The sequence below is a fragment of the Phaethon aethereus genome, assembly GCF_964289735.1.
Source record: "Phaethon aethereus genome assembly, chromosome: 4".
NCBI lineage: Eukaryota > Metazoa > Chordata > Aves > Phaethontiformes > Phaethontidae > Phaethon > Phaethon aethereus.
Genome location: NC_138578.1, coordinates 5,944,128 through 5,956,860, shown reverse-complemented (window position 1 = coordinate 5,956,860; position 12,733 = coordinate 5,944,128). Strand labels below are relative to the sequence as shown.

The 12,733-nt window shown below is 38.7% G+C and overlaps 1 protein-coding gene across 1 annotated transcript; it reads left to right on the top strand.

Moving 5' to 3' along the window:
• Positions 1 to 295: 295 nt before the first annotated feature.
• Positions 296 to 2,937, top strand: FABP2 (fatty acid binding protein 2; the record flags this gene model as incomplete). Its single annotated transcript, XM_081998948.1, has 4 exons — positions 296 to 362; positions 1,038 to 1,210; positions 1,814 to 1,921; positions 2,887 to 2,937. 4 exons carry the CDS (start codon positions 296 to 298, stop codon positions 2,935 to 2,937), a joined length of 399 nt encoding a protein of 132 aa, XP_081855074.1.
• Between the last annotated feature and the right edge of the window lie 9,796 nt (positions 2,938 to 12,733).

The following is a 12,733-nucleotide window of genomic DNA, read 5'->3' as shown; positions in this document are numbered from 1 at the left end:
AATTTTACTACAACTCAAACACGGTGAATAAAATGAATGGAGTAGCAATCCTTTATTAAGATGAGCAATAAAGATCCTGTCATGATTTGGAGGCAATAAGGGAGAGATCCAGCAAGCAGTATGGTCGCAGTTGGAGATTTGATTAAACTACAGTAAACTTCTCCTTGAAAAGATCAGTGCATCAGTTGAGCTTTAGTCAGCCACATCATCCTGTAAATTGCTTTCAAGATAAGCCAGTACATAAATTCTCTTTGAAAAGGTGTTACTTCAGAACAGTCCTCCTACAGACAGAAATATGGCATTTAATGGTAGTTGGAAAATAGACAGAAATGAAAACTATGAAAAGTTCATGGAGACAATGGGTAAGTCTTACTTTTCCAATGCCTTCTACAAGAATAATACCACTCTGGCTGAATACAAACTGAAGCTGTCTGTGAACTACTTTCTGGCTAGCCTGTCCTTTTGCTGTTTGCTGCTCTGCCCTTGCATGGGGTACTGCATTTCTTTTCAAAAGATTCCACAGGGGGGAAAAAAGACACTGAGAAATGTTCTGGTTTTGATTAATTATGTTAATCTTAAGCAACTTAACTAATTCCAACAGATTTATTTCAGCAGAGGAATGAATATCTAAGTCTACACTTGAGGAAAAGGCTCAGAGAATTTGAATTATAAACTTTAAGCAGAATTCTATAGCAGGAATATTATTTTGATAACAAGTTTAAAAATTACATGGGCAGGAAATAATTATTCTTCAATTTTACAGAAACACGTGATTTAAGTCATTTTAACATCCTGATACTTACTTTAAGTTTGTACAAACTGTGCGTTATATGGATATAAACACAATCATTCCAGTTGGTTAGTGGTTTGTATTATATCTGTACTGGTGAATATGGCCTCAATAAAAAATGAAGAAAAATAAAAAATTGTGTCAGAATGCTGGAATAAACTCACTTGACCACAAAAAAGTCACCAAAAAGACTGTTTGCTCTAGGGTGGTTTTTTTTTTTTCTGATTGATGCTAATTATTTTTCTAGGTGTTAACATGATGAAAAGAAAGTTAGGAGCCCATGATAATCTGAAGATCACTATTCAACAAGATGGAAACAAATTTACTGTCAAAGAATCAAGCAACTTCCGTACCACAGATATTGAATTCACTCTGGGAGTCAATTTTGAGTACAGTCTGGCTGATGGGACTGAACTTACTGTAAGGGACTTTCTATATAATTATAAAAGTATTATACAAGAATAACTGTATGAAGTACAATTTCAAGATGAATGATTTGTCTTCCTAGTTTTTAATTGAAATTTTACTTTTCAAGTGTGACTGTTCAAGAATGCTTGCAGCCTATATGCAAAAACACAAGGTAGTCTTAACTATTAATGGTTCCACACTGGACTGTGAAGCTCAGGGTTCCACAGAGTGCCCAAAAAGAACAGTATGTAGCAATTTTCACATGATGAAATCCAGGTGATTGCAATTGCAATTGCACTTCTTATAATACTCAGGTACACCACCTAGAGTGCAGAGTGGGTATTTATAAGAAATTACTTTTTTCTCTGTTGATACAATTAATTAAAATGATGTGTACTGAGCACTAAAAAAAAAAAAACCAACTAACTTGACTGTTATGCAATTAAATAAGCTAGTGGTTTTCTTGAAATTTCATTTTTACAGCCTTTCCATCAATGTCCAAAAAAGTATTATTGCACTGTTTTAATCTCTTCTCACTTTTAAGCATTCCTGCAGCTTTAAATCAAATCAGTGTCATATCTATTGCAAAATATTTGGGGTTTTTTTGCATTATAGGGTTCTTGGAACATGGAAGGAAATAAGCTTGTAGGAACATTTACTAGAAAAGATAATGGAAAAGCACTCACAGCATACAGAGAAATCATAGGTGATGAACTTGTTCAGGTGAGTTAAGCAGCCACTTACATACAACTTTACAATATAATAAACTGAAAAAATGTTAAAGGCTGTTCTGAAAGTAGGAAATATTTTCTTCAAGCCAAATAACCTCATTTATCTTTAGTTAAAATTCTTGAGTCGAGTAATCTATTGAAATTTAAAACTTTAAAATAAAACTCACAATCTGTGATTTTTACATTTTTCTACCCATGTGAGCTGTATCTTATCAATGCATTCTGAAGCCTGTGAATACAAGCTGTATACAGAAGATATATATACACAGATAGAGGTATATATACACACTATATAGATGCGTTCTGACTGAAAGCCTTTTTCCAAGTGTCTGCCTTGTAAAAGCCTTACCACAGGAGCTTACTACAGGGTAATGCTGTCAATGGCTGATAAATGCTCTTTTAAAACAAAGTTTGGGGTTGAGGCAGGGGATGATGGCACGGAGGGGTAGGTTTGAGACAAAAGGGAAGTGTTTCACAGCTCTGCAGTAAAGCCAGAAATGGAACTGAATTGTAATGCTTTAAGATCCTCTCCACTAGCAGGTCACAAGCTTCTTAAAAGAATAAATAAATAAAACCTTTATGGACAGGTGTGAGATTTGAGATAAAAAAGACATACAGTCCAACCCTTCAGTGCTTCTTCACACTTCTAATAAAAGCAATCACATAGATGAAACTTGTTAAGTAGTGGTATTGGGCATACAGCACTTCAGCACTTTTGTTTTTTTCCAGAAGCCCCCAAAAGCTGTCCTATGGCAGTTCAACTGTTTGCCCAGAGAATTTATGCTTATTGACAACAGGCTGCTTTCCTTACGTTCCTTTCCTGCACAAGGGCTGGTAGGCTGCACACGGCCACCAGTCACAATTAATTAAATCACTATTGACCATCTCTCAATAGCATCTGTGAAACAGAAACTTTGTAATAGCAGCCACTGATTTTTCTTCTTCATTTCTTAACAGACCTACATATATGAAGGAGTTGAAGCCAAAAGATTCTTCAAAAGGGGCTAAGTACGTCACTCAGAACTGCACCAGAATAAAAAAAGAATGAAAAAAGACCATTTTTCTACATATCCTCTGCTTTTTTTTCCCCCCTTTTATACCCTCACAGCACCTCCTAAGCTGCAATTACTTGGCCCTGTTGAAAACACAGGCTAGTTCCTTATATTTACTGTTTTGTCTTGAATAGACAAAATCCAATTACAATTCAATACAAATGCTAAAATGTTATTTGTACCAAGTCCTAAATGTCATACTGTAAAAGGCTGCAGAAACTGTTTTCTGTAAGAAGAACTTCAATATTTTTTTGCACTGGTTCTCAAATGGCAACTTGGTTTCTTTACCATAATATTTATATTGATAAACGGTTTCTCTGTGTATTGAATATTGTGTAATAAGGATGGCAAAACCTAAAAGAAACCTGACAACACCCAAGTCTCTAAGACTATTCTATGTAAATATAAATATGGAATAAATATAAAATATGGTGTGATAATACAGTTCACTTGGACTATATTATAGTTCACTATTCCCATTGATACCTTGCTCATATAAATAGGAATAACATAAAGCATGTACTGATGACATACGGATACCTCACATAAAGTAATTTCATTGCATTAATTTCTCAAAGCATGACTATGCTTTAAAACATGCAGATTTTGAGTTGTCCCAATTTATTAGGAGCTTAAATCATTCTGCGTCAGGAAGAGTATTAGCAGGCTCTGACTGAGTTTCTTTCAGGACATGAATAAAAATATTGAAAGTATCTTAACACAATAATGATTTCAGACTACATTGACTTCAAACACTGGTGTTTCTGATGGGTAACAAATATGCACCATGTTCTGCTCACGTTGTCCAATCTGTAAGTGCTATTTTCAACCCAGCCTCACCTTGTGTTGTGCTACTTCCTAAGGCCTGCAGTAAAACTGCCTCTCAAGGGTCAGCGCTAGTTAAGATCTGCTGTGTCCCTCCAACTATGCCTCTTGGTAGTTATCTAGTCCGGTCCCCATGCCTACAGGGCAGCCCACTTCCCAGCCCTGGACCCTGTCTGACACATCAGCAGAACAAACCTGTGGGCTGCTGGCAAAGGCTGTTGTCCTTCAGCAAATATGCCCCGAGGTCTTTTTTTGGCTTCTGAGCTTTTCGCAATCATGCTTCTTCTGCCATAGTTGGAAAGATAGATTCCTGTAAGGCTTTGCTAAACGGTCACAATACCACATGGGCCTGAGGGCAGCCCTGAGGCCTAACCCAAAATAAATGCAGCCATACCTGTAAAGTCTCACAGCACTTCACCACAGAATTCCCCGATGATGGTAAACTGCTAGATGAACTTCTGCTGTGTGCTTATTCACATGTTGTTACAGGTCCAATTTCAAATACCATTTCTTAACGGATACGTTTATATTATGATTTTAATGGGTTTTTAAAATACCTTGTAAAATTTACTCCCCTGTTTTCTTGGCTCTCCTTGACTGTCTTTTCGCTGGCCATAAATGAATAAAAGAGAAAAACATTTTTTCCTTCAGTTTTTATAACTGAATCCTCTCTTGGCCTGTATTTTTGTGGTCTTCAGCATCCCATTGCTCCCCCTACTGCCAAAATGCTCTCATGACGCAAACAGTATTCGAGTAGGAAAGATCCCCTTTCTTTATGAATTTGGATTTCTTCCCCCAAATACTGATCGTATGCAACTTCCAGTGTCGACATTTTTTACAAAATCATCTTTCAGTGGGTAGATATATGACATATGTCACAATGAAGAGAATACTACTTTAAACAGTCCTTCAATTTTCAATTACAAATTTCAATTACAATATTACAAAGATGAAAAGCAAAGGTATGAAAAAGTAAAAAAACCCCACCAAACAAAAACAACACCCTAAAATCTGGAAACAACACTATTACAAAATTTTGTCTATCTCTAGACTATCTTGTTTATATACTAAAGCTTTCAAAAGAGAGAGGGATAAAGAATAATGGCTTGCAACAAAGCTATGGGGCAGATTATATATATGATTATTACATAATTTCATATATATAACTATAGCAGTTAAGCTGTGTGCACTGAAATGGCAGACTAAACTGTAAGACAGAAGCGCTAACCATCAAAGTGCTGTTATAGAGTTTGACCTTTGTTATCAGCTGCATGTCATTACTGCTTATAAATTGCAAGTGTAAGTATTGTATTGGTAAGTATATTAACAATTACGTGTCAAAGGTTTCAGAAAGTTGGTGAATGTCATTTTATTTCTTTTCGTGACTTTACTGGCTGGAATGAAAGCTGTATTAAGTTTCTGGATGTGTTCTCTCTTTTCTCCCCGAGTATGCTGACCCTTTAAGCCTTGCACCCTTCTGGTTCAGAAGGTTGAACTCTAGCCCATGCCTGATGCACTCAAGGTATCTTTGCACTTACCTCTGCCACATCCAGCCCAGTAACACCCTGAGATTCATGGTTATTTTGATCTAGGTCACCAGATTTGTTCGACTGATTGGTTACAATAATCAGTAGGGTATTTTTTTTGTCAAGTATTTGAGAAATTATATCTTAGTTAATTCTGGATGACATACAAGGTCACAAACTGAAAAGTAATCTGGTAATTATTCATTAAAAACAAAAAAAAGATGAGAGCTCAAAAGTATTTAACAACTCCAAATACTGCGGACAGATATGGTCAGCAGCTGTATGTAAAAAATAAGGCAAAATCTTTAAAGATTCCATCTCCAATACTTGCAATAAGATCAATTATAAACGGATGGAGGAAAGTAGTACAGCTTCACTAAACAAATAAGATCATTATATTAGAATGTGAATGAGATAGCCTAGTAAATTTGACTAGGGGACTTTTGTTTCCTAGGCAGGAATTTCAGAATTACACTACTTTAAAAGCTAATAGGAAATCGTTTGCCGACAATCTGACAATTCCTTTTGCTCCAATGAGGCAATACAGCTGGGTACAAGACTTAAAGAGGAAGTATTGTCATTGTTTCCCAAAAAAATCTCTAATATATGTCACCTAACACATATGCTTAACCAATACTTGTTATATAAATGCAAGTTCATCCTTATTTCTAATGATAAATTAACTTAAGGAAAAAAGCTACCCCTAAGTGCATCTTTACAAGAAGTTAAACTGATCAGATACACCTACTCTGCATTCTGTACTGTCTTTTCTCTTAATATGAGGCTAAAAAGAATTAATAGCTACAATGAGGAAGATTTTGGTTTGTATACTCCTAAGTTTCTGGCCACTCTTGTAGACATAATGAAAATAATTGCACTCCTTTCAATACTGAGTGAACTGGCTGGACTGAGGGTAGTACATCCCAACTATGAGTATGGTATGAGTATGCACAACATCAGGTTGTGCAGCTTAATCTAATTGCTTATGCATCTGCGAGTTGTGTAAATAAAGCACGCAGTATACATTGTCTACATTAAATTTTCCATGTTTGTTTAGGGTGTACAGGCTCCAACTAACCTTCAAGGATAGGAGCATATCTTAAAACAATTTTAATCTTCAACTTCTTCACAACAGGATTTCCCAAAAGGTCTTTTAGTTTCTTCCAAAACATCATCTGCTCCCCAAGAAACCCTATCAGGAAGAACTTCTGAATGTTTATTTCCACACATCTTCCAATACAGCTTAACAGAACAAGGCCAACACGGTTTGACAGGACTGACCACCTGCTTTTCCCCACACCCTATCTCACCTGCCCAAGCGCCCTGAGGACTGGCAGGGAGCAGCAACCAGTAGTGCTCAGGTACTACCGCAAAGATGTCAGTCACCAGCTCAGAGAGAGCCTCCACAAGCATCACTTCTCCCAGCACCAGCAGAAGCAGGAGCTCCCGCCATGACCAGTATCTTTACCACACGAGCCCGGCGTGGCGTCGCCATTTGGTGCCTCAGCAGCGAGCGGGAAAGGAGCTGCCGCGACGGCAGCCCGCCAGGTGAGCTGCGAGGCCGCGCAGCCGTGCTTGGAGCAGGCGGCAAAACAGCGGAGCTCTCACTGGGTCGCGACACAGGCCGCGACATAAGCCGCGACACCGCCACTCGCGCCTCAGCCGCCACCAACCGCCGTCCCCAGCAGGGCGGGGCGCTCTGTGAGGCGACAGGGGCGGGGCTGCCCCGCGCGAGCCGCAGGGTGTGGCAGCAGGCCTGTACGTGCGCTCCGCTCCCATTGGCTCCGCACCCGGAAGAGCAGCTGGCGCCTGCGCGGTGGGTGCTGCCGTGCCGCCCTGCGGCTCCCGAGGATATGGAGGCGGTGGCAGCGCGGCGGCGGGAGCAGCAGCAACGGGACGCGGCGGCGGATGGCGGCCGGGCGCTGTCGCTGTCAGGGCAGTCATACTGGCTGGACCTCTGGCTCTTCGTCCTCTTCGATCTGGCGCTTTTCGTGGTCATCTACTTGCTGCCCTGAGGGCGCCGGGCCCAGGTCAGCTGCCGCCGGGGAGCGGGTGCGCTCGGGACAGGGGCCCGGCCGCCGCACGGGCAGAGCTGGCTCTCAGCGGGCCGCCACGGGCTTCCCCCCACCCCTTGGGCGAGAGCGGTTGCGAGGGGGCGCCGCACCGAGCACGGGCTCCGGGAAGGGAGGGAGAGGGAGCGGCCTGGGGGCGACCGGCGGGCGGGAAGCTCCTGCTGTCAGCAGCTGGACGGCCTGTGCTTCCGTGGGGTGTCCACGGGTGACCCGCGCGGACAAGCTTGGGGGAAAGGTACCGCTCTTGGCAGGGGAGTGGGCGCCTGGGAGCAGCTTTGGCTTTCCTTCCCTGGAGCGTCCCAGCAGCCGGGCCTCAAAAGGCCTGGAAGGCTCAGATACCTCCAGAGGTATGTAAAGCTAATTCGAAACCACCAGCAGCTCGATTTTTAGAATTTTTTTTAAATTAAAAAAAAAAGTTATCAGTTCTTGGATCAGAAAGTATGTTTGATGCTTCTTGTATGTTTGCTGTATCTTCTGCAGGACAGCATAGTACTGTGAAGGTAACCAGACTTTTTCTGTTCTCTGTAGAGCCACTACCTAATTACAGCATGCACCTTATGAAAACAAGCAGTGGAAGAGGAGGAGCATGTGTGCACTATGAACAGCTGGGAACAGGACTCCACTTGCATCAATGCAAGAGGCATATATATACGCTATATCATAATGTATCTCTGGCTGTATCGCAAGTATTGCTGTTCAGGTTTTTACCTGTATCCAGTTTCTATCTTCCAAACTGTGCCTTAAAGGTCATGTAAGACAGCTTGACTGTGCTTTTGTAATTCGTGCCTAGACGTTTGTTAAGCAGAAATGAAAATATGTACTGTTTGAATAAAATCAACTGAAAGGACAGCCTGTAGAGTGGCTGAGAATAAACTCCAGCTCTTTATGTAGACTGAAGTTGTAATGCAGATCTTTTCCCCTCAATAGATGAACCTTACTAAGCTGTTTAACTTCCAGAAAGTTAATCATGAGGATTTCATGCTATTTGGTTTTCTATTATATCTTTCTTTATACCACAGCGTGCATGAGATTCTAGCTTCAGCACTTACTATGCCTCCTGAAACATGCCAGTGTTTAACAGCAGTAGCAGCCTGCTGTCCTCGCTTACTGAGTTAGATAAAACAGGTTCTGATTTCCTTGCTATAAACACCCTTCTTGAGCAGGTTGCATGTAAAGTACCCTCTTCCATGGATGACTAAGTAGACAAATAGGTAAGTAATAAGTTTCAACTTCCACGTGCCCCTTGAAATTTCCTCTGTCTTGCTATAGGGAGACATTCAAAACAGTGTTAAGTCAAGGGGTTTCTTGTATTCTCAGGATAAGGAAAAAGAAGCTAAGTCCATGGAGTAGGCTTTTTACCTGATCAGGTTTTGGGGAAGACTGTGTTCAACTGTGGATGAAGTGGGTTCAATTTTCTTGAGTATTTTTCCCTTGTAAATACTCTTTTCTAATTCTGAAAAGTATAATTCATGGTTGTTGGGGTTTTTTTAAGGAATAAATAAAATACCTAGATTTCAGAGTCTTCGAAGTATAGAGTGTTTCAGCATCTTCTAACACATTAACAGGCTCCTACCAGGTTAAATAGGATTTGGGATGCAAAAGTGGGCATATGCTCTCTTCCCCTTTATTTTTCTTTCATTGTTCAAGACAATTCTTCCAGTGACAGTGGCTTTCTTCATGTATCAGACCTATACTTTAAGAACTGAGATGCCTTTACCTGCTAGCATTTATGATCTTGGCTGCTGGTACCTACAAAGTCAGTCAGGACTTTCACAGTCCTTGACGCACGGTGCAGAAGAGCACCATGGCATTCTCACAAATAGAAAAATGGGTTTTCCCATTTTTCAAAAGGAAGCTATGAAAGAGACAAGTTCACTACTCTTCTCTAACATCATTTCACCAGGGAATTCTCAAGGGAACAACCTATTAAGGAAGCACTGTAATGTTGCTCCATTTCTTTTTTGGTAAGGGAGACAGGTGAGAATAAGTCTTAATAGCCTTTAGAAAGTTGAAAGAAATTTCAAGGTATCTTCTAGTAATTTAGTATGTCAGATCTGGATGAAAGAAAAAACAAGGTTTTACTTAAAAGCTAACAAAATGTAGGCTTATAATGCATTGGGCTCAAGCTGTTTCCTACACTCCTGGAACATGTCAATATATACATCAAGGCACGCTTTTCTTATCCCTAATAGAGCTAAGGTGGTAAGATAGAACGACAGCTCATGTAGCTGATCAATCAGTTGTTACCAAGTCTGTGGGACTATGGTATTAAAATTGCTTCATGCATTTCATAGGTATTAAGAAAGCTGAATAGATTTAACAGCTTTATAAACAAATACTTCAGAAGATTAATTTTACTGTTCAAAAAACGTAACAACCACTATCTCTGCAAAACTTTTGACCATTAGTAGCCATATTATCTGTCATTTTAAAATATAGTTCTGGAAAGCCAATGTGTGGGTTTTGGTTGTTTTTGGGTTTTTTTAGAAAAATGTGGAGTACAAAAAGAACAGAAGACAACAATATTTTAAATATTTATCTGATAGTTTGAACAAGCAGAACTTTGCAAGAAAATCTGAAGACTGAAAAATATATTAATTACAAGACTTGTTAATGTCTTTACCGTTACAAAAATTGTCTAGGTTCTTATACAAATCTATAGCCAGCAGGGGACATTTATAAAAAAATAAGTAGGCACCCTAGGTAAGTTAAAACAAGTTATCACATCTTGGTTAGCAAATATTACATACGTACATACATGGAGTGCAGAGTCAAATATAAAAAAAAGGTGCCTCAGTTAGCTATTTAATATAATTAAATACCTGGTAAACATGGGTCACAGAGATTTGTCTGGTAAGATTGTTTCAAGCAAAGCAAGGAGACTGAAGTACATCTAAATTACTGCAGCTACTTTAAAAATCAGTTTACCAGTTGTGCTTACTGGAAGCCAAATTCATTGGTATCAGTAACAGGCATTCATATTGCTCATTGTACAGAAGTATGAACATTGCTATGCATGTTTAAAAATAAGTGTTCTAACATCATTCACAGTTGTTTCTGTGCTATTCATACATAAAAATACTGTCATTTCAAATACAAGATTTTTGCAAAACATTTTACAAATTATACATTATTTACAAATTGCAATAATCTTTGTTTTTACACAAGTATTAGAAGACACTTTTACTAAACTGGCTATGTATATTATGTCACATGAACTAGAAAAGTTTAATTTACAGGTTCTGAAGTCCTTCTCAAAAATATTACAATTGGGAATCTTCCAAATTCTGACATTTTCAGGGGTTCTTTTCTGTATTCAACTGATTTTCTTACAAAAGGATAATTTTTTTAAGTTGCTGTTTACCAGCAGCCATACCTAAACATGCATAATTATTTGCACTACAAATTCTAGAATTCATTTTTCTCCAAGTGCTACAACAAATTTTGATCAAGAAGGTAGAAATAAGATTAATCTGAGATACCTGGTTTGTGGCATATGTCATGTTCCAGTTCTACTGTAAGTTACACATAGTTTAAAAAAAAAAAACCAAACTGACCTTGACACAGAATAACCAAAACTGTTTAAATGTATACCTTGGATAATTGTGCTAAACAAGTGCCAACATTTGGTTGAAGCACTAAAACTCACGTAAGGTTTATGAACATAAAAAAGCCTTTCTGACTAACAGTGCAAGTATAAGCAAAAGTGTTTATTATGCATATTTAAACTTCTTGCATTATTTTCATAACTAAAAGGCATTGATTTTTAGATGTAATCAGCAGCACCCCAAGTTAATACTCTAATATGAATAATGGCAAAATGTAGCCTTTTTGGATTGTGTCAGGCTTTGCTGACAGTAATTCTACATTATATACTGTTTAATATTACAATAAGCCTGAAACAGAACGCTAAGCACCTGCCTCGGACACTACAAGACACAGCAGGTAATTTCAAACACTTGGGGCTGCCATGAGGGCAAAATCCTGCTCACCCTTCTTTCCTCCCCAGCCCTCATGGGCCACATCTGGGCCTCAGCATTCATCAGGTAGATCTGTGCACTGATTTAACTGACCAAACAAAAGCCACATAAATGCTCTTTGTTACTGAAATAAGTCAGGTTAACAAAAGACATGACAAATGCCAGACCTGCCAAAACCGCAGGCCACAGTGCTAAAGCAGAGAAAGAGAGGAACCTCTTCTTTTCGTGCCCCCTCAACCACTGCAGTCTGAATGGCTGCAGGTTCAGTCAGCCTGATCTGCTAATATGGAACAGATCCATGTGTAGGACTGCTCCAAATAGGAAAAACCATTGTCAGTAAAATCAAATGCCTGATCCCCATTAAACATTGCTCAAAATGTCAAGCTACAGAAAGATAGGAAGTTCAATAAATAGCAGCACTGGCTTTCCATGCAACCGTAGAATAAATCAGAACTGAACATAAGTAGTAAATATATGTAAACCCCTACAAAATTAATCTTTCATATTGCATGATAACTATTTTTAAATTATCATCCTATTCTGCTATATCAGGGTGTAGCTTATGTGGTTAAATTTATTTTTAATAAGTTAAAGTATATAGCTTATAGGATGAACAAATTTGATACATGTGTTTAAAAATGTGCACTAACATAGAGCAGGTATATTAATAGGACAGTATTATTGCAGTTTACTTGCATTCCCTTTGAAAGTCTTATTTAACACTTGCAAACCAGAATCGTTTTTAAAGAATTATTATTAAGGCCTTTCAAATAAAAAGTTAGAAATTTTCTGGGTAAACTTATATTAAAGACACTTGAAGGTTTGTGAAAGCACAGACTCTCAGAGAAGTCAGATGAAAAAAAACATGTCACCTCCTGCTACCTATCAGGACAAATACTGCTCTATTATAACTACATTTACTGCATTATATATGGTAATATGTTTATCTCTTTTGTTAGTCTAAGCATGTAGTGACCACAGTCTGAAGGAACAGTTTTTAAACTCCAACTAATTAAATCTTCTGACAAGATTAGTAACATCTAGTTGATCCCACTGCTGTAAAATGCATACACCCAAAGGGACCATTTTTAATATAAACTGTCAAAGACAAGCTGAGTAACAGAGATAAGCATTAAGGCAACTAGAGTAACAAATCAAAGAACCCGAAGTTTAGCACCTCTTCTCCTCTGTTCACCTCTATTTGCATATTCATTTGAACAGTCATAACTCCTAAGCAGCGTACAGTCAACTGGGTACCTAGTTATCACAGAGATTAAAGATTTGTGCCAATTTACTGACGACATGAAATGCAAAAATCAGATCCAGATTTTAATTTTTCTTTTTAAGAA